Source organism: Taudactylus pleione, unplaced genomic scaffold, assembly GCF_031769625.1.
Source record: "Taudactylus pleione unplaced genomic scaffold, aTauple2 ptg000174l, whole genome shotgun sequence".
Lineage (NCBI taxonomy): Eukaryota > Metazoa > Chordata > Amphibia > Anura > Myobatrachidae > Taudactylus > Taudactylus pleione.
The window spans coordinates 2,600,911-2,622,115 of record NW_028284576.1 but is presented as its reverse complement, the minus strand read 5'-3'; the positions used below and the strand labels follow the sequence as shown (position 1 = coordinate 2,622,115).

General features: G+C 46.3%; 1 protein-coding gene across 3 annotated transcripts in view; it reads left to right on the top strand.

The window, feature by feature from the left end:
* DIAPH2 (diaphanous related formin 2) overlaps window positions 1-21,205 on the top strand; it is a 1,301,891-nt gene that overhangs the window by 612,525 nt on the left and 668,161 nt on the right. For all 3 annotated transcript variants that reach the window (XM_088475573.1, XM_088475574.1, XM_088475575.1), the window contains one exon: window positions 15,397-15,498. In XM_088475573.1, coding sequence (XP_088331699.1) covers window positions 15,397-15,498 — 102 coding nt within the window. The remainder of the gene's footprint in view (window positions 1-15,396; window positions 15,499-21,205) is intronic.

The window sequence follows — 21,205 nt, the reverse complement described above, 5'->3', positions numbered from 1 at the left end:
CTTTGGTAAAATCGTTCAAATCGTTCAAATTGTTCAATCGTTCAATCGTTCATCTGACAAATCTGACAAGTCTGACAAGTCTGACAAATCTGACCGTGTGTATGCTCCATTAGAGGGCGTCCTTATGGTCTGAAGTGCGAGCGAGGAATTTGAATAGCCAGGCCCTGTCAGCAGAGAGCGTGCGGCCGCTTACGAGCGGCTCTGAATCAGGCCCTAAGTACAGTACGACTAAGGGGCATATTCAATTAGACACGAAAAATCGGAAAGGTTTCACTTGCCGTACTTTTCCCCGACTTCGCGTGTTTTGGAGGCGAAAACTTTTAGTGCGCGGCCCCACTTTTCGCCCTATTCAATTCCAAAGGACGAGAAAACGGGATCCGGCGAAACGCAAACAGGCTGTCAAATTTGGGGAAATCAGCCTGACAAGCCCCCAAAAGATGCACTAACATTGGGGAGCAATGTAGTTGCCCCCGAATAGGCCTGCTGAAGGTATTTGGGGTACTTAAATGCTTCCAATTGCTGCTAATTAGCGTCTTTGCACAAGTGGTGAAGAATAGCATTTAGTTTAGAAAATAAGTAGTCCCAGCAAATTTGGGGTACATGAAAATGGGTGCAAGAAAGTTTAAAAATCGCAAAAGTGAAGTTTTAAAAATTGCATCTTCAGCACCTGCAATCAAAAAAACACCTCCCCCATACTTGCAGACCCCCCAAAAGCTTATTTCGCTAGTTTTTAAGTTTGTACCCCAACTTTGGGGGTTTTTTTCAATGTCATTTTTTGGGGTGTTCAAATTTTTTTAGGATTTTTTTTTGATGCAGGTAACCTTTGAGGACCTGTCCCCAAGGGTGCAGTGTGGTTTCCTTACCTTTGCACCCCAAAACCACAATTCTGCTATTTTTCCGCCTGGTTTCATAGGCAAATCTTTTTCGCCTATACCAATGCATTGACTTTCCGCGTAGGCGAAAAGTCTTTGGAATTGAATACGGGGATAAATTTTCGCCTGGCGAAATGACATCATTGGCTAATTGAATATGCCCCCATTAGTCATTTTACATAGTTATGTGGTTGTCTCTGCGCACAGCACCTGTTACTGGGAATAAATATATAAAAATGTCTTTGCCATTTTTGCACATAGACTAATTAGATTGAGAATGATCTTTCGCAGATTAGTTCTTGCCATTCCTTGTGGTTTTCTATTGGCAGTTACAGAACTGGCTGATGAGAGATTTAATTGTACTCCAGTTGACTTCTTCAAAGAATGCTTTAATTAATGTTATTCGATTAAACTTTCCCTTGGGCAATGGTCCTGCCCAGTCTTGCTCTGCCCTGCAGACAACCGAGGTCTTGCATTTTCCAAACTTGTATTGTATTCTTGCCTTACTGGTGGAGATGGCTTTCTGGCTGTTTGATTTATGCCTTATAATGTACTGTTCTGCTCTTGGAAGCAGCACTCCTGGGTCTGTTACTCGGGCCAGGGCAATTTGGATTTTAGGAGCCCCCTTACGTTTGGCATTTATCTCCCATGGGGGGAATCTTTCCTTGTCACATTTGTGGACTATTCCACAACATCAGAACTGGGTCCGGTAATGACTTAGGGCCTGATTCATTACGGATCGCAATTGCAACAGCGTACGCAAATCAGCCGATGGCGCGTACTGCGTATGCAGTGCGCGTGCGTGAGTTAGCGTTGTGAACGAACTGTGATCACTTACGCAGATACAAAGCCATCGCAGAGTGAGTGACCGGAGGTCAGCGTTTGGGGGTGGTGATGTGGGAGTGGTCAGAGAAAAGCAGGCGTGCCAGTCCATTTGAACGCTGTTAGTTGGGCGTGCATAAATTAGCCACTGCGACGACATAAACAGCCTGAGTACTCACTGCGTGCGACGAGGTTAGCAATTCCCGAGTAAGGTCAGACCTGTTGTAATTGTCAGTGAGGGGCCGATGTTACTCGATGTTCCCGATGTATACGCAGGATTGCGAGGTCTTATGGATGTGCGAAAGCGATAGTGGGCGTCTCTTTGCTGACTTTGCGATTGCAGACATTAGAATATTTTTGCAGCGGGTCTGCGTGCGTAATTGCAGCTGCCATCCCAATAATGATCTGTAGTGATTCAGGACCTCATTCAGAGTCGGTCGTTGCGGCCGCACGGTCGTACGTCACCGATGTTCGCTAAACTGCGCATGCATAAAGTTCGCAATGCGCGTGTTCAAACTAGCTGTTACGATCAGAAATTTCTCTCTCCTTGAACACAGCCAGGTCGTTAGTTTGAGTGACAGAATGAGGCGTTTGTGGGTGGTAACAGGGGAAGGTGCTTGAAAACGGGGGAGTGGAGATCCGAACGCAGGCGTGCCTAATTATGCAAACAGCGTTTTATGGGAGTGCATAATTAACAAAGTAGTGTCATGGCACATGTGACATGGGAGGTTTGTACACTGACATGATCGTAGAGCTGAAGAGAGGGTATGGTCAACCTTAAGCTCTACGACCAGTTTCGATTGTTCCCGATGGTCTCGATTAATCCTTATATGCCCGGAGATGACGTGTAATGGGAACGAGAAGGGGGCGTATTTTTTTGTCTTCCGGCCGCATCCTCCCCTTGCTCGTCCAGCTAACGATCCCATCTTAACGACGCAACTTGCGAGTGCATTATTTGCATATCCGGACCCTTTTCCCTTACGACCGTGCGGCTGCAACGACCGACTCTGAATGAGGTCCTCAGGCTCTTAGTGCCCTGATTCATTATATTATATTATAAAATTTAATTAAAAAAAAATAATCAGAATTTGGTAAATATTCATTCTCTGTGCTATCTATGGCAGCTATTATAGCCAGTTGTCTTTTTTGGATAACTTGGAATCCAATTTCTTCCTTGCAATATGGCTCAATTTAGGTTAACTGGGGTGTGGCAATGGACGAGGAATTTGAGGCCATACCTCCAGCCTAGATGGGGGTAAGGTCAGGACGCATTCGGTATGATTTACCGCATGGCCGGCAGTTGAAATTCCGGCAACGGCATCCCGACATTGGAGGAAATCCCAATCGTCCTAAAGGTAAGTATAAACTAATCTAATTCTACCCCGTAACCCTCCTTTAGGGGTACCTAACCCTAACCTCCCCCCCTGTGCCTAACCCTATTCCCCCCTTCCCCGTCTCCTAATCCTGGGGGTGCCTAGCCCTAACCCCCCCCCCCCCGTGCCTAACCCTAATCCCCCCTCTAAGTGCCTAGACCTAACCCCCCCTTCCCCGCCGCCTAAACCTGGGGGTCTAGATTTAGACGCCTGTCATTTAACCCTCGCCGGGATTAAGTAGTTGGGAAGCTGGCTGTCGGCGTTGTGACGGCCGGCTTCCTGAACGTATACCGTCAGGACTGTGAATGGCCCACTGTAAAACCTACTTTCTTCATATTAAGGGTCTCATTTACTAACGAGTTTTATCACCAAAACGAGTGATAAATGTCACTGTGTGTGATAAATGGTGCTCCAGCCAATCAGCTCCCAACTGTCATCTGTTAGAAAAATGACGGTTGGGAGGTGATTGGCTGGAGCAGCATTTATCACACATAGTGACATGTATCACTCGTTTTGGTGCTAAAACTCGTTAGTAAATGGGGGCCTAAGCCTGTTGGCTCATTGTCTGAAACACAAAGTTCCTCTTTAGCAGAATTATTTATCTGAAATTTGCCATCTACAGTATGTGCAGCCTTCACCTTCCCGAAGTCCTGCCAAGATTGCCGGTCTCTGCTGCTGTAAAGTCTCCTCATGATATGATGCAACCACATTACTGTACGGTGTACCGAGGATGGTGTTACATCATGGCTGGAGTGCAGTGTTTACTGTACAGCACACACATCACCTAGCAGGCAGGACAATAGGATGCATTTATATGACCAGAAGATTATCGGCCATATAACTGCAGTATCCTCTAGGTGCCATTTTACGAACTCTTTGCAGGCAAGCCTGTGTTTTGTTTTTGTATATTTTTTTTTTTATTTAACCAGGGCCTTTTTGTCTTTGTCTGTGTTTTTTTTGCCATCTTGTCTTCTACTGTGTGAGAGTGACGGTGTATAATATCCTGCAGTTACGGCTGTTCCAGCATTCTGCACCGCTACCCGCAAGGCAGGGTCGTAACTAGGGTATTGCGCCCAGGCCATGGCACAGGGCACCGCAAGGCAGGGGGCACTGTTTGGGCCTGTCAATTTTCCTGTTTATCATTCTCACTTGTAGCTTCCTCTTCTTTTATCCCCAGCATCTCCTGACCTCCCCTATCTCTTCCCTGGCACTTTTTCAGGTGCACAGTCTTATGTCCCTATTTAAAAAAATGGGAGGGGGCGCAAATGCTCTCTCTGGCACAGGGCACTAAAAAGTCTAGTTACGGCTCTGCCGCAAGCTACATACAGTGACCGGCTGCTGAGCTGTATCACACCCTGCTCCACTCAAGCTCCCTCATGCTATTTCAAATACAGAATCTGTGGCAAAATAATTTGTTTTTGGGGATGAATACTTTTTCTATGTACAGTATGGTGAACCTAAGATGCTAACGTTCGCTTAGTACGGGTATTTTTAACCATTTAGAAATACGCACATATATTTCACATCTACAGCACTGGTGCTTAGGATCTAACTTTGTTTTAACCCTTTATTGCCAATTTCTAAATTTTATTTTATACAGAATTTCAATACACATAAACTGTGTGTAACTTATAGGTGCAAGTACAAAAAAACCCCATCAAAATCTTTAATAAATAGTTCAGTCAAGCGAACACTTTTACACCGCTTGGAACTTTGAGTTCTGTGACACGTCTATAGCAGAATACTCTGCTCTAGCGTTATGACAACGCGCCGTCCTCATTTTGTTGACTGCACTAAGGTTACGCTTTACACCTTGTTCCGTTATCGCGGGCTCCTCTCTCCCCACGGGGTTAATGTCCCGGGTTTGTGCATAAAAGAAAGGTTACCACTTGGCAAGAAGGAAAAGGGCATCCCGGATCAGCTCCCTCACTTAACTAACCTTTAAGATCGCAATTAACATTTAAAGAAAATAAAGTTTTTAGGAATGTTGTAAAATAATTGCCCAAATTTTAATGGTTTGTGTTTCTGAAATAGTTCCTTAATGCACCTTAGTGCTGACTATCAGCATATTATAAAGTGCCCTCTCTTCATAAAACATTCAGGCTTATTAAGTTTAAATAGTAGAATTGTTGAACTGAGTTTGGTCTTTTATAATGAATACTTAGAGTATATACTGTATTGTAGCTGAGTAATGTAAAATAATAACTGGAGAGAACGCTCAGTGTACAATTATATGGTATAATATTTGTAGTGAAGGCCCCACACATCGTCGTTGCCACGTATCACGCCCTGGTAAAAGTTGGATGTATACGAAATTTGTTTCCTGCAGACGTGCATTTGGCACCACAATATTCCCACTTCATTGTAACAGGAGTCTCGCGTCACATCTGTGTGCTGTTGGGAACACTGGGGGAGGTGTATTATAGCAGTACGGATTGTGCCGCTATAACTCTGCCTGCTTCGCCTCTTTTACCGAGGAGCAGCAGGAGGCACTACCGATGAGATGTTATAACCGCTCATCTGCCGTAGTGGGGGAGTGAAAAATCCTCTCTCCGGGTGACGCTTGCAAGTATTGCGAGATCTCACGTGCTGCCTGGAGCTGGCAGCCGCCGCAACCAGGGACAGTGCTGTCCCTGCTGAGGTGTTAGGGCAACGACAGCTGCAGCTGTTGATATTGATAGCTGCAGCTGTCGGAACGGTCAGTCTTACTACATCGTAGATAGCAGCACCGAGGAGATCTAGTGATCTGTCTATGATTCCCTGCTGCCTCCATTCCCCTCCTCACATCCTGCTCCTCCCACTATATAACTCTCAGGCTGTGGCTTCCTGCTGCCTCCATTCCCCTCCTCACATCATGTCACTGCCCCTGTCACATGCAGCCCTGTCCTCACTAACACATCACTCATCTCCTGATATACTCTGTGCTGCTGGGGACCCTGCTCCTTCCTCTATATAACGCTCAGTCTGTGGCTTCCTGCTGCCTCCATTCCTCTCCTGACATCATGTCACTGCCCCTGTCACATGCAGCCCTGTCCTCACTAACACATCACTCATCTCCTGATATACTCTGTGCTGCTGGGGACCCTGCTCCTCCCACTATATAATGCTCAGTCTGTGGCTTCCTGCTGCCTCCATTCCCCTCCTCGCATCATGTCACTGCCCCTGTCACATGCAGCCCTGTCCTCACTAACACATCACTCATCTCCTGATATACTCTGTGCTGCTGGGGACCCTGTTCCTCCCACTATACAACTCTCAGTCTGTGACTTCCTGCTGCCTCCATTCCCTTCCTCATATCATGTCACTGCCCCTGTCACTTCCCCATCTCGGGTGGCTCTCCTGGGCAAGTTTCCCAGAATCATCTGCTGCCGCCCCCTGACTGCCCACTGTCGCAGTGGGCAATCTCGGACAGCTTGATGACGCAATGCTCAGCTTTATATAATGGGGGAGGGGCTTGATGATGCGCTCGTAGCACCATACTCCTGTACTGACCACCTGGTTGCCCCTGTCTTGGAATCAACCGGAGACCCCTGCAGAGAAGTCATCGAGAATGCCCTGCTACTTCCACTAAATAACTCTTAGGAGTCTATTTATCATACTAAGGGCTCCATTTATCAACAAAGCATAACCCCTTTAGCGCTCGCTAAAAATATTCTATGGTGTCAGCTATTTAATTTCTAAAAACGTGCCCCCCCCCCCCCCCCCCCACGGGAGAAGGGCAGCCATGTCGGCACTGCTGGATGGGATGTGATGTGACGGAGTGGTCATTGCTGGGGGGGTGTTGACGATTGTGGCCCCACGCCCCGCTATACAATGCTGCAATTACTGACGTTGTGAAACCGTGTCGGAGCCAAGATGACGCGATTCATCGCAAATAGCGTAATCAGCTGCCTGTGAGCGAGGGAACCAGCTCATCTGACTCATGGTCGAGCACCGCTAGATGGTAAATAGGACTCCAAGTGTTGTGTTCAGAATGGAACTTTCAGCCTGGGTTTCCTGGAGAGACCCGATGTGGCTGGACTCCATCATCCTCCCCGCTTCCGGCCCCACCTGAATCCTGGCAAGAGAATGCTGGTAAATTACCCCAATTAACATTTCTTATGGCCGCGATAGGTGTTGATAAGAAGTTAAACTTATTTGGGCAAAACTTTGGAAATCAATAAACCAGCCCCTATGCGTGTGAGAGGGGAGCGGTGATCAAAGGCCTGATATAGTCATCATACCTCACAATCGTCACGCAAGCCGGCTGCTGAAGATGAGAGAAAGAGGCTAGGAGATCTCTCTTCCACCCCCCCAACGGCAGCGGCTCGCCATCGCCGTCCTCTCCCACCCGCAAACTGCAGTAGATTGTCAATCACTACCAGTCTGCGTGCGAACATGCAAACCCATACTGCACATGCGTAGTACGAGTCAGATGACTGCGCAGATTCCAGACCATTGGGAATCTTCAGTCAGCAGTGCTGACTGGACCTTGGTCCATAGATTTGCAGAAAAATATTGGCTTAATTGGTTGCTTCTTTTCCGAGTTATGTTGCAAAACGTCCACCCACCATTTACAATGCATCAACATTGTGCTCTGGAAAACATGGCAGTTGGTGAACTCTCCCTGTGCACCTGCTGGGTAGTCTGGGAACTGTGACCGTTATTAGCACAAATATCAGTGCATCTTGTGGGGTCCTCAGTCACCAACTGCTGTGTTGTCTCATTATTAACTTCACCTTGCATAGTTTATACCAAACATGCCTAGAGGCCGGTCTCGAGGACATTGACATGGTGGAACCTTAAAGCTGGGTACACACTGACAGATACATTGGCTTACCAATTGATCGGCCAATATCTCTGGTGCCTGTGTACCAGCGATCTGCCTCTAATTCCATCGTTCAGACATGTCACGTTGTCTGTGCTGCACATCTGATGGACAGATATATCTGCAAATATATCTGTCCGTCGGCAAGTGTGTACAGGCGATCAGCCGGTTGCCCACACACATGCAGAGGTAGCCGCGGGGAGGGGGGCGGACAAGCCCCTGGTCCGTCCCCCCGGCCAGCGGGGCCCGTGGCTGCCTGGAAAATATTGGTCGTTCAGTGTATATGAACGACTATCATCTACAGATATATCTATGCAGTTGTCACAATGGAAAGGTTTCGTTGCCCAATGTGGTTGTTCCGCCATATTTAGCAAAACTCTTTATGACAAATACCCTCTAATTACGGAATCATTATCTCCATAATATTTTAGTAAATAATATCTATAATATCCTCCATAACTAAGGCGGTTACCGCCAAGATTCCATAGTATTTATTATTATGCTGGTGATCGTGTCCCTTAAACCCATTTAAAGTATGAAGACCGGCTTTCAAATGGACGTACTAGGGTCAGCGGGGACAGTTTAGGGGAACGACGACTCCCAGCAGACATTCATATATCCTTGGACTGTGCCGGTGATGTGGGCACAGATGAGGTCTCGGTAGGTGCGATGGGTGCGCGGATACACAGCCACTGGCTGCTCTGCATGCAATGCTTTGTAGAAGGTTTGAGGCTTTCCGTACAAGGGTGTAATTGATGCTGGCGCAGCCCCTCGCTTATCATCACTCTGACCCCGAGTGTAATTCACGCCAACTTTATTGCCGTAAACACACCGTCTGCAGTCTTTGAGACAGCTGATGCATTAAATAAATAGTAAATCGTATTTTATATTTATTTGAAACAACAACAACAGTACTTTATTAAATTCGCATACTTGGTGACCTAGTGAGTGTGTGTGTGTGTATGTATGTGTGTGTATATATATATATATATATATATATATATTGTGACACAGTTAGGTTAGGGGGTCCCTCTCCTGGGTAGAGGACTCCTTCCTTACATACACAGCAGCTGGGAAACAGTACGCCAGACTGGATGCAAGTACAAGCTGGTCGGCGCCAGTCTTTATTGTGCAATGTCAGAAATAACACAAAGAAAACATAAACGTAAATCCTAGCCCTGTCGGGGCACTAACTTCACAGGTAGTTCCCTCACTACCAGAACCTGGCAGGGCCTAATGCCCTCACCAGCAACAAAAGCACAGCACAACACTTACAGTTAGGTTTTCAAGTGTCTCTGAGCAAACTCCCTGTCTGCTCTCCCAGGTGAGACAATCAGCCCTCAACACACTAGGCTTATATTGGCCACTCTCAGGTGGAAAACCCTAACAAGCCTGTTACCAGGCTAAGAGAACCAAAACTTGGAGTGGCCGTGGGTGGAGCCCTCCCTCTCCTCTCACCCACAACCCCCAGGTCCCAAACCGCTTTTCAAAAAGCCAAGACTCAAGCCTGCTACACTGCAGACTTTCTCCTGGGGATTTAAAACACATAATGACAGGAATCTGGGACAAATGTACCTGCCACAGACCACTTTACCAGTGATCCTATCACATATCCCCCCCCTTTGTTTCGACCTGTGGGGCGGAACAACTGAAGCCCCCAAACAATGAACGCGTGACAACGCGTCTGCTTTAGACAACAGGCCCCTAACGACAACTTTATGGCCAACGCCTCCTTCTCCACTGTGGCATCGGGTATGGCATCGAATTTTGAAACCCTGTTCAACTTTCGGAAGTCATTGCAGAAACGCACACTCCCGTCGGGCTTTGGAATCAACACAATGGGACTTGACCATTCACTATGTGATGCTTCAATAACCCCTAACTCTAGCATATTTTTAATTTCTTTCGACACCGATTCTCTTGGTGCTTCTGGTAACCTATAGGGCTTTAGATTAACTTTAACCCCTGGGTCAGTGATGATGTCATGTTTAACGACCGAGGTTTTCCCAGGTACGTCAGAGAACAGCACCTTATTTCTGACCAGAAACTCCTTGACCTCTCGTTGTTGAATTGCCGACAGGGTTTTTGCCACTGTCACTTCGGGAACTAAGGGCCCTGGATTTACTGGAGCAAAGCTACGTAACCGAGCATTGCGGTTGTATACCCTCTGCCGTGCCTGTTGAGCCGGTTCAAGGTGCTCTCTTACTATCGGTACCTCTATAATAGGCACTGGAACTAGTGGACCCTTAAAATGTGGCCTGGGAGCATGATACTGACACTCAGGGCAGGATGCGCAAAAGTCAGACACCTCTTTATGAAGCCCGGGCCAGAAAAACCTCTGCATTATTCGCTCAGTGGTTTTCTCTACCCCTAGATGGCCTGCCGTTATAAGACCATGGGCCAGATCCAACACTGTTCTTCTGTAGGCTTTGGGAACTATTAGTTGTTCCACAACATCTTCCCCCTTCTTAGTCACCTGATATAACAAATCATGACACATTACCATGTGGGGATAGGACAAAGGACTATCAGGGTCTATGGGTTTACCATCAACTACTTTTACATTCTCCCTGGCTTTTACCAAAGTAGGGTCATTCAACTGCTCCACGGCAAAGACCTCTAAATCAGGCAGACGATCACCTGGCCCAACAACACTTCCCACCTCAATGGGAGGCACATCAGTTGGCGGACCACCGTCACGCTCCGCATTCTCTAGTTCGCCAATCATAGTAGAAAAAGGGAATAATTCTGACTCAGAAGAAACTCCCTCCTCCACTACATCGACAACCTTCTCAAATGGATCGGGGTTGTTCACTTCTGGAACAAAACGACTTTCCCACAACTTCCAGAAGTGAGCAAAGTCTCTCCCCAATATTGCATCGCACATCAGACCAGGCACCAAACCCACCGAAACTATAGCAGAACCACATGGTGTCTCGATGTTCACCTCGGCAGTAACATAATATCGAGTATCCCCATGTATGCAGGTCACACCAACAGTTTTCCCCTTACGCCTCAAGGGGTTCACCAGCTCAGCTTTTATAAGTGTCACCAAGCTACCAGAGTCTAACAGTGCCTTTACTCTGTTGCCATCTACAGTGAGTACACACATGTGCTTATCAGTCTCAGCCTGCCGGTCAGCCGTACAGGCTGTCTGTGCAAAGAAAGACCCCCTGCGGTAGACATGAGCAGTATCACATTGCATAGGTTCAGTTGTAAGTGAACAATTAGCAGCAATATGGCCGAAGTCACCACACCGGAAACACTGAATCATATTAATGTCTAGTCGTTTACGGGGCAAGAACCTTCCTGGCCTGGCAGGCATGTCTCCAGGTTCTACACCCTCAGTCTTAGATACATTCCACCGCCCAGCACCCTTCTCCCCTGGAACAGTCTTACCAGTGTCTGTGGGAGTTCGCCGGTGCGCCATCGGGGCTTGGTGGGGCATACTCGTCAGCTCCTCAGCCGCCACGTACCTCTCCACCAGCTCGACCAACTGGTCTGCGGACTTAGGGTCTGCATGGCTCACCCACTTGCGCAGAGTCACAGGCAATGATCGCAGGTACTGGTCCATCACGACCCTTTCCACGATCTGTGGTCCCGTCAGCGTCTCGGGCTGTAGCCATTTTGAGGACAGATGCACGAGGTCATGCATCTGTGAACTTGGAGGCTTGTCCGTATGGAACTCCCAGCGGTGGACCTGTTGGGCACGAACAAAGGTGGTGACTCCCAAGCGAGTTAGGATCTCCTGTTTTAGTTTTTTATAGTCCTTGGCATCAGCCAGGCATAAGTCGAAATAGGCCTTTTGTGGCTCCCCAGACAAAAAAGGTGCCACCAGACTTGTCCACTGCTCCTTGGGCCAACTCTCCCTTTCGGCCGTTCTTTCAAATGCGGCGAGATAGGCCTCCACATCATCGCCCGAAGTCATCTTTTGGAGGAAGTGACTGGCTCGTACGGAGTGAGTGGTGGTGGGAGGACCAGTAATAACATCTCTGGGCCGGGCGACCAGGTGCTGTACCACCTCTTTTATGGCCTGGCTGTTTTCCGCTAAGGCCTGGCGGGTTTCCTCGATGGCAACCTGTTGTTGCCCCTGGGCTGTCTCCAAGGCCAACAGTTGCACCCTGGTGGATTCCTGCAGAGCCCTGGTAGCTTCCTGCTGAGCTGCTGTAGCTTGGAGCAAGGCCTTAATTATGTCCTACATTTTGTCCTGGGGTGTAGGTTGGATGCTGAACCTTGCCTCTCTGAGCATTGGCTGACGCCTCCTCTATGGGACTCCAAGGACACAGCGTTATTTCCACACTCACAAATTGGGTGTCTGTCCCTTTAATTTTTAAACGGAAAGTTTTCCTCTCGCTGCAACTTCAGTGTGTGTGGGTGCCCGCATTCTCCACCATATTGTGACACAGTTAGGTTAGGGGGTCCCTCTCCTGGGTAGAGGACTCCTTCCTTACACACACAGCAGCTGGGAAACAGTACGCCAGTCTGGATGCAAGTACAAGCTGGTCGGCGCCAGTCTTTATTGTGCAATGTCAGAAATAACACAAAGAAAACATAAACGTAAATCCTAGCCCTGTCGGGGCACTAACTTCACAGGTAGTTCCCTCACTACCAGAACCTGGCAGGGCCTAATGCTCTCACCAGCAACAAAAGCACAGCACAACACTTACAGTTAGGTTTTCAAGTGTCTCTGAGCAAACTCCCTGCCTGCTCTCCCAGGTGAGACAATCAGCCCTCAACACACTAGGGTTATATTGGCCACTCTCAGGTGGAAAACCCTAACAAGCCTGTTACCAGGCTAAGAGAACCAAAACCTGGAGTGGCCGTGGGTGGAGCCCTACCTCTCCTCTCACCCACAACCCCCAGGTCCCAAACCGGCTTTTCAAAAAGCCGAGACTCAAGCCTGCTACACTGCAGACTTTCTCCTGGGGATTTAAAACACATAATGACAGGAATCTGGGACAAATGTACCTGCCACAGACCACTTTACCAGTGATCCTATCACAATATATATATATATATATCATATACAGTATATATTGATATATAATTTCTATCTGATATTATTAAAACTGAGTGGTGCAATAGCAGGAGAACGGTTTCCTGAGGCCTCTCTGGCACTGGTAGGGTTAATTATTTAAATCCACGGGACAGGTATCTGCAAATATAGATTTAATTGTCTGAACACGATTTATCAATCCTCTGCCTTCTCTGTGACGTCACTGGTCCCTGGCAATTTGGTGAACAGCGTTCTCCGAAATAGTGGTTTATCCTACAAAATAGCTGCCGACACTCAATTGAGAACATTTATAATGGAGGTGATTATCAAGGGGTTAATGCGGTAGCATTATGGAAAACAGAGTCTGGTTATGATAAGACTACATGATGTAATGTACACAAGGATTGCAGTCTGGCTCCGTGGATGGGAAATGAAGGTTAAGGCCCAAATGTAACAGCCTGCGAGTTGCGAGGTGCCGGGGAGGTTTCGGACATGCAGCCGCTAGATTTAAAGCGCCCATTTGTTTTGAATCAAAACCCAAACCAATTAACTGCAGAGAGCCAACTGCTGAGAGCAACTCACAAGTTGGCTCTCAGCAGTTAACTGGTTTGGGTTTTGATTCAAAACAAGTGGGCGCTTTAAATCTAGCGGCTGCATGTCCGAAACCTCCCCGGCAACTGGACCTACTGTAAATGTTGATGACGGCATGAGCACCTTCCCAAAAATGTTTTAAAAAGGGTTAATGGTGGTAGTTTTCTCGGGTGTATTCCATAACATACCTGCAGGGATATAACCCCATGTGTACCATAGCCTCTGAAAATTACCAGGTAATACTTTACTGTTCCCTGAAATGTTGTCACCTGGCGGTCAATATGAACAGACATGTAATTCGCTATATCCTGATTTATGTACTCAGGGCCTGATTCAGAGCCGGACGCTCAGACCAGAGCGCTCGCTCTGAATCAGGGCCCTTCTACATGAAAATGGAGCGGCCTCTCGGACGCTCGCATAGCTGTGGGTTACCACCCACAGCTTATGCGAGCATCCATGATGATGGTCGCGATGGTCAAGACCATCGCGAACCATCGGGCTTGCGACGGAGACCCTGCGGTAGGGTCTCGCTGCCGCAAGCCCTGGAGTGATTTTGGCTCTATCAGAGCCAAAATCACTCCCACTGACATCACTAGTGATGTCAGTGGGGCCGGCTTGAGACGGTAGGCGTTCCCATGGGAACGCCTCCGTCTGGCTGCCACGCCCCCGGCACGCCCACCAAAGGGGGCGTGCTGTCAATCAACATCGACAGCACGCCCCCTTTGGTGCGAGACCCAGAGCGACGGAGAGCCCGTCGCCAGCCGGGTCTCGCGCATGCGCACGATGGAGCTCCCTCCATCGTGCACATGCGCAGTAGGGCACCATCGACCCGCTTGTGAGCGTCCTGCGCTCGCGAGCGGGTCTGAATGACCCCCTCAGTTCTAAAGCACAGCGCATAAACTTGTGCAAAAATATTGCTCATATTAACCAGGAATGATTAACTAATGAAAAGTCTCCCCCAGCCCAGTACATCTGTCCCTGTCCCCAATATGACGACATTCCCAATCTGAATTTGCTTTGCCTGTGGGACAGGAACTGCCGTAATGAACATTTGGGGTAGACTGTGATCTTTCAACAAATTATATCATGCCAAAATATGCTATATGCGCATAATTGCCCCATGCCCAGGTATGACACTCTCTCGTTCCTATACTACACAAACTAACGCGATTACATGAGTAGCATATACCAAGTGTACATAAATACTGTAGTCGATATTAGAGATATCAACAGAATACCAGGAGCGAAGCACAATAATTACACTAAGATACACTTCCAACAAATAACTAGTGTTTTATTGTATTCTCTCTATTTTGCTGCCCAAGAAAACTGCTGGAGTTTTTATTATTATTATTTATTATCTGTATTATTATAATTTATTATTATTATTATTATTAATATTTATTATCCATATTATTATCCTTATTATCCGTATTATTATAATTTATTATTATTATTATTATTATTATTATTATTTATTATCCGTATTATTATCCTTATTATCCGTATTATTATAATTTATTATTATAATTTATTATTATTATTATTATTATTATTATTATTATTATTATTTATTATCCGTATTATTATAATTTATTATTATTATCCTTATTAGTCCAGTTGTCATTGTTGCAATTTTCCATTTACTACTTGTCAAAGTTATTTACTCTCCATTTGTTCATTTGTTATATGAAATGACCTAGAGAGCGGTTATTGATTAGGGGAGTTGGATGAATTTAATCAGATATATATCGCTTACTGCTTTTGTATTCAAAACTTATGTATGACTTATGACTATGTAGCTGGATTTATCTGTAATTTGTAGCGCATCAGAAGTAAAAAAAATACATGTTTTTATATTTATTATGTATAAATGGCTCTAGGGAGCAATCCGGGTGTTAGTTTGTAATCCCTGAATGCACTTTTGTGTTGCAGAACCTGATCAAGAATCTGCCAGAGCAGAAGGAGCTGAATTTGTTGTCGCAGCTGAAGAGCGAGTACGAAGACCTGTGTGAGCCGGAGCAATTTGGAGTTGTGGTATGTACCGAAAACAGACCAATAATTCAGCCGGGGTTTGTCATCTGTCAGACGGAATAAAAAGAAAGACATTTCAATTGCGTATTGATTTTCCAATTATAGTAACTACTTACATTGCGGCGTGTGAAACCTGGCCCGATGCCTTTAGGTAATATTATTTATCAGGGAGCAGCCGGATCCAGGAGAAAGCAGAGAGATCATTCTGAAAGGGGAAAAAAACAAAACAAAATCAACCTTATTTATTGAGTTTAGGGAGCGATGGCAGGTTGGGCGCGCACACATCACTGGTCAGTCGTCTTGTAACAGAAGCCGTAGGGGGAAAATAAGATGGAAATAATTGTTGTCTGTCTTATTGTCTGCAAACAAGCCAGTCCGATTTATGGAAAGAGCCAATGGTGGAACAGTACTGTACATCGCCAAGACCCATATCAGAATTTGGGGTAGGGCTAGGGATGGTCAGATGAAGCCGATGGTTAGCAACCATCGATGTTTCTGATTCGATGTAAGTACTTTTTCCATCGAATACTGGAATGTCGATGGTTGCCAGCCATCGGATACAGCTTTCCGATGCTCATCCAATGGCTGGCTGTGGGGGGAGCAGCAGGAGAATAGTTGCTGTGCGCATGCGCACGCCATCTCTCCTCAGAGTAGTGAGAGCCTGGGGGCAGCCCAGCATTTCGGAGAGATGCTGGTCATGCCCCCACAATGACCTGGACAGGGGTGCCGCGAAGCTTCACCCCCTTTCACAGAGGCTCCACCCCTTTTCGGCCGCAAGTATAGCCGTCGCGATGATTATGGTTGAGATGCGATGGATAGTTGCCATCGCATTGCTGGATTTGATGTCGGAAGCCCAGCAACTATTTGATGCCGGGCTTCCGATGTCCATCTCTAAGAAGGCCCAATGACACTGCTCCAGCCTCCGTGCGTCACCCCCTTCAGTCTCATTATTGCACAACTGGGACCTCTTCGTAGTATTTAAATGTCTCATTGCATTTTCCTACTCACCTTAAGCGGCTCTAAACTAGAGAGGTGCGCGGAACTCTGGGTTTTGGTTCTAATTCATAATTGTGCTTTTTGGTTTTGGGAAAACCAACCACAAGTGTTTTAGTTCTGATTCGGTTTTGGATTCCTTAAAATTTGATTGAAATCGAGAAATAAAATCAGTAAAACGGCTGAAATCATGTAATTTGGAACGATTTACATGCAATCCAAAAAACAGAGATTGGGTTTTAAATCCGAGTTCCGAACGGACAGCAGACCTGAGCCGGGACTTTGGCCCTCATTCAGAGCCGCTCGTTAGCGGCAGTACGCTCGTTCCGAGCGATGTTTGCACATCTGCGCATGCGTACGGTTTTTAGTACGCATGCGCGAACCAGTCAGTGCTGCCAAAAATCGTTTGTACGCTATATAGCGAGTGCCTGCTATTTTGAGTGACAGAATGAGGCGTATGTGGGTGGTAACAGGGGAAGGTGCTTGAAAATGGGGAGTGGAGATCCGAACGCAGGCGTGCTTAAAGGTCAAAACGGGCGTATTATGGGTGTGCATAATTAATACAGCAGCGTCATTGACCACGTCACTGGGTTATTTTATAGCCAGAACTGCTCGCAAATTTGTGGTAGCAAACACCAACCACAAGAATAGCGAGCAGTTCATACGCTGGTCGATGTACTCGATTAATCTAATAAATAGCGGACATGACGTATGGTGCGAGCGGCCAGGGGGCGTTTTTAACAAATAAACGAGCGTATGTTTTGCTCGCTCGTTCAGACTTAGAGGTGTGAACAGACTGCAATTTGCGAACGGATCATTTGAATAGCCACCCCTTGTTTTTGAACGAACGACCGCAAATAGCGAACGGCTCTGAATGAGGGCCTTTGTTCCACTCTGAACCCCAAAGCGACTCAGAACTAGGACTCGATTGGACTCGGAATCCCTAAGTTCGAGTGTGTTCGGACTCCAAGAAAATCGAACTGCACATCTCTACTCTAAGGTAGCCACAGGCATGGCCGCCATTGGAAATGCTGCGATCAGGTGCGACGATTGGGCATGGCCACTTGGCTAGGACATGGCCATATCACATTGGGAGTTTTGGGGTCTCATCCACAGATGCTGCACCACTGGAGAAGTCGCCACATGTTAGTGCCCTGGCTGCCCCTCTTGCCCAGTCATACCCCCGATACTTTGTACCTGTGACCCCCAACTCGGTGCCACAATTCATACAGCCTCTATAATTGCAGATTCTGATAGGTGCTCCTGCTCACTGACCTGTACCATCGTACCGCCTTAGGCTTCAACGAAAACTATGGGTCCCTGACGTACAGTAAGTCTCTCCAGGGAGCAGTTTCCAAATGTTCAGGAAAGGGAGGGGAAATTTAAGCTGGCATTTAGATGGGCTGTTTCACTGAATCCTGCGCCCTCTCTGTTGCCGGACATATAGTAGTGGTGTGGGGTTACTAAAGCAGTAATTAATCCACTAGTAATACACTGTAAATATGTTTCTAAATTATACTAGATAGATGGATGTATTTTCTTTATTAATTGTGTTTCTCTGATGGATTTATATTTTTTATGTCTTTACAAATTTTTATTTCGTCTTATGAAACCGTTGTTCCGTTACTGGCCAGGGATGGTTCAGGAACGGCAGGTGGCTGGTTCTCGATATGAATTAATGCCGCATTATGGCAGGACAATAAGGCAGCTACTCGGGAGATGATTAAATTACCTCCACAAACGGTTTCGCTATTGATAGTATGTAAGTGGCACAATTAACACATTGAAGTCAAATTGGGGCGTAGAGCAATGTGTTTAGGCCGCTATGTGTTTAGGCCATCAACGTGAATACATCCTAATGAGCAACGAGGAAAACTGCAGTTCAGTGTTAAAGAGCGTATTTTCAGAGGGCTTAAAAATAAATAGGTGGATAATTAAACGTATGTGCTACAGTTTATCACATTTTTGCAACATGGTGTTTTTTGTCTTTTTTTATATATATATATATATATATATTTTTTTTTTATATCCAATTAAAAATAAAATGACCAAAGCGTATTATGACTTGGATGGGGATGTGAAGATATTCGCCAAAATCACACACAGTACTGAAAAAAGTTGTTCTTAGATTTTTGTGCAAAACAAGCAAAAAATAAATAAAAATACAATAAATAACTGCTAAATAATTGCATTTACTGTACTTATGTTTCCAAATGTCACATAACTTAATCTGTACGCTGCAAACTCCAGAAGACAGTGATGGAAATTGCGCTCGTTTCTTTATAAAGTTTCCTCCATTGTCCGATAAACGTCATATCTCAGCGCGCGTCCCGGATTCCCATCAGGTCATAGCTTGTAAGGATCTGGGAACATTGCCTTGTTTTCCGGATGTTGTACGCTTCATTTCTTATTATATCGATCATACTATCCGCAACTGATGAATGCGTGTTACATGTCGAACTGCACAAAACTTACAAACGATAGTCTTGTATCCTCATTGGTATGAGACATTACATTGGGAGACCCTAAATCCCCCCCCTCACCACCACCTTTTGCTTCTAGATGGTGCATGTCTAATAGTGAGTCCTTAGCACGCTGTCCATTTTAATAATGCGGCAGGGAGCATTAAAGGTTAAATTATATATGAAAAATCTATATTTAAACTGGAACAATCTGCCCCCTTTAAATTTACTGATGAACGTAGGGACTGAGTGAGTGTTGTACCATAATGCTACTGCTGCTGCGAATGTGTATGCAAATTTGCAACTGTCGCAGCCACCAGGAGATGTATTGAGCTACCCACCTGCGGCTCTGCATACAAAAATGCAGCATCAGTTGCAGAACATTGTGATAGTTGCAGTCCTGAGTGAGTTTTTGGTCCCGCAATATGGATGTGGGAATTGAGACGCCAGAGCTATATTCCTTGCGTACGGGCTCGCAGACGCAGGGTAAAACGCAACCAAACGGTCAAGACACGCCTGCATTGCTTGCCCCGTTACCTCCTCCAAATGCTTCCGGACTGTTAATCACTGTGAATAAATAGTCGCTGCGAGTGACTACAGCAATGTACCTTGACGCATGCACTGTGCGACTCAGGCACATCCGCAGCGACCGATAATCGCTCAACTGCAAAAACATCGGCTTAGCGTACATCTCTGTGTCAGGACCATTACCCGAGGTGGTACGTATTGATATCACTGGGGGAGGAGATGTTCTACATTTCCAAATTTAGGGCTCGATTCAGACCCACTCGCTAGATGCGTTCGCTCGCTAGATGTGCATGTAAATTCTGCAAGGCAGACAATCGCACGGCAAGGCTTTAGCACGCCCACTATGTATGCACTTGCCCCCAGTCTGTCTTAAGACGCCCACTTGCGCACGTCATCTCCAGAAAATTCTGCCAAGTGACGTGTGCTATGACGCTGCCTGTTAATTATGCACGCCTCTGAAATGGCATCAAGACGCTCGGCACACCTGCGTTCTCACCTCCACTCCCCCGTTTTTAGGGGCCAGCCCCTGTCACCACCCACAAACTGCTTCTCCTGTCACTCATACAGCCGGGCTGTCTATGCGCACCGAGTGACCGCTTCTCGATTGCTCGCACTGGTTCGCACACGAGCATTGCGATGCATACGCATGTGCAGAATGCAAACAAACGGCTGGCTGCGTGCAAACGCATCCTAGCGAGCGCGTCTGAATCAGGCCCTTAATTCAGACAATTGTCCCTAAAAATTATTTTTAGTTGATTTAAAGGATCCCCATCTTCCAGTTCCACTGAAGGCCCACAAAAGCTGTAAAGGCCTCCTAGACCAGTGTTGGCTAACCTTGACACTCCAGCTATTATGGAACTACATAACCCAGCATGCACTGCTACAGTTTTGCTATTAGGGCATGCTAAAACTGTGGCAGGGCATGCTGGGATATATAGTTCCAGAACAGCTGGAGTGTCAAGTCTAGCCAACACTGTCCTAGACTCTTACCAAGGGGGTCTCAATGTCTCTCTCCATCAACACTTCATACGACCCCAAGCTATTGTGAGAGGATTATAATGCTTAAATAAGATAGAAAAATGGATTTAAAGAGATTACGGTGAAGCTAAACCAGGAGAATCGTCCAGAGTAATAACTTCTGCGAGCACCACCATAGAGCTTAGGTGACTCCCCATAAGGGGAACGTTCATATACCTTCACCCTGTAATATTTCGATTAAACAACTAGGAAGGAACGATAACCGCAAAATGGTTACACTCCCTTCAATTGTCTTTGATGAGATACAAAGCTCTTCTCACCTCACACAGTCAACTTCCTAAAACTTCATTTCAGATGGCAATATAACCAGATTGTTGTGATATACGACTTTGATATTAAACAAGGGGAGCTTGCCCACACAGGCAATCTTTAATACCAGGAATAAGCAAGGCACGGTGACCTCGCTTGGCTTTGTAAAATTCCCCAGCCTACCAGAGTTACCTTAGAAAACCAAAGCCTCTTAGAACTAAATAACTTTTTTATGGATGATTTTATTGGAGAGACGGAGGTAATTGTCCATCTTGGGAGTTGTTACCGCGCAAGTTACAAAAAGCTCAAAGTCAGATGTAACAAAACGCTGCTGAATGAGAATATATATCTAATTGTGCGCGGTCTCTTATTCCGTTCACTCGTTTGTAATGTTTGTCAACTGAGATTCATAGGAGAGATCGGTTCTTAAGGCATCGGCA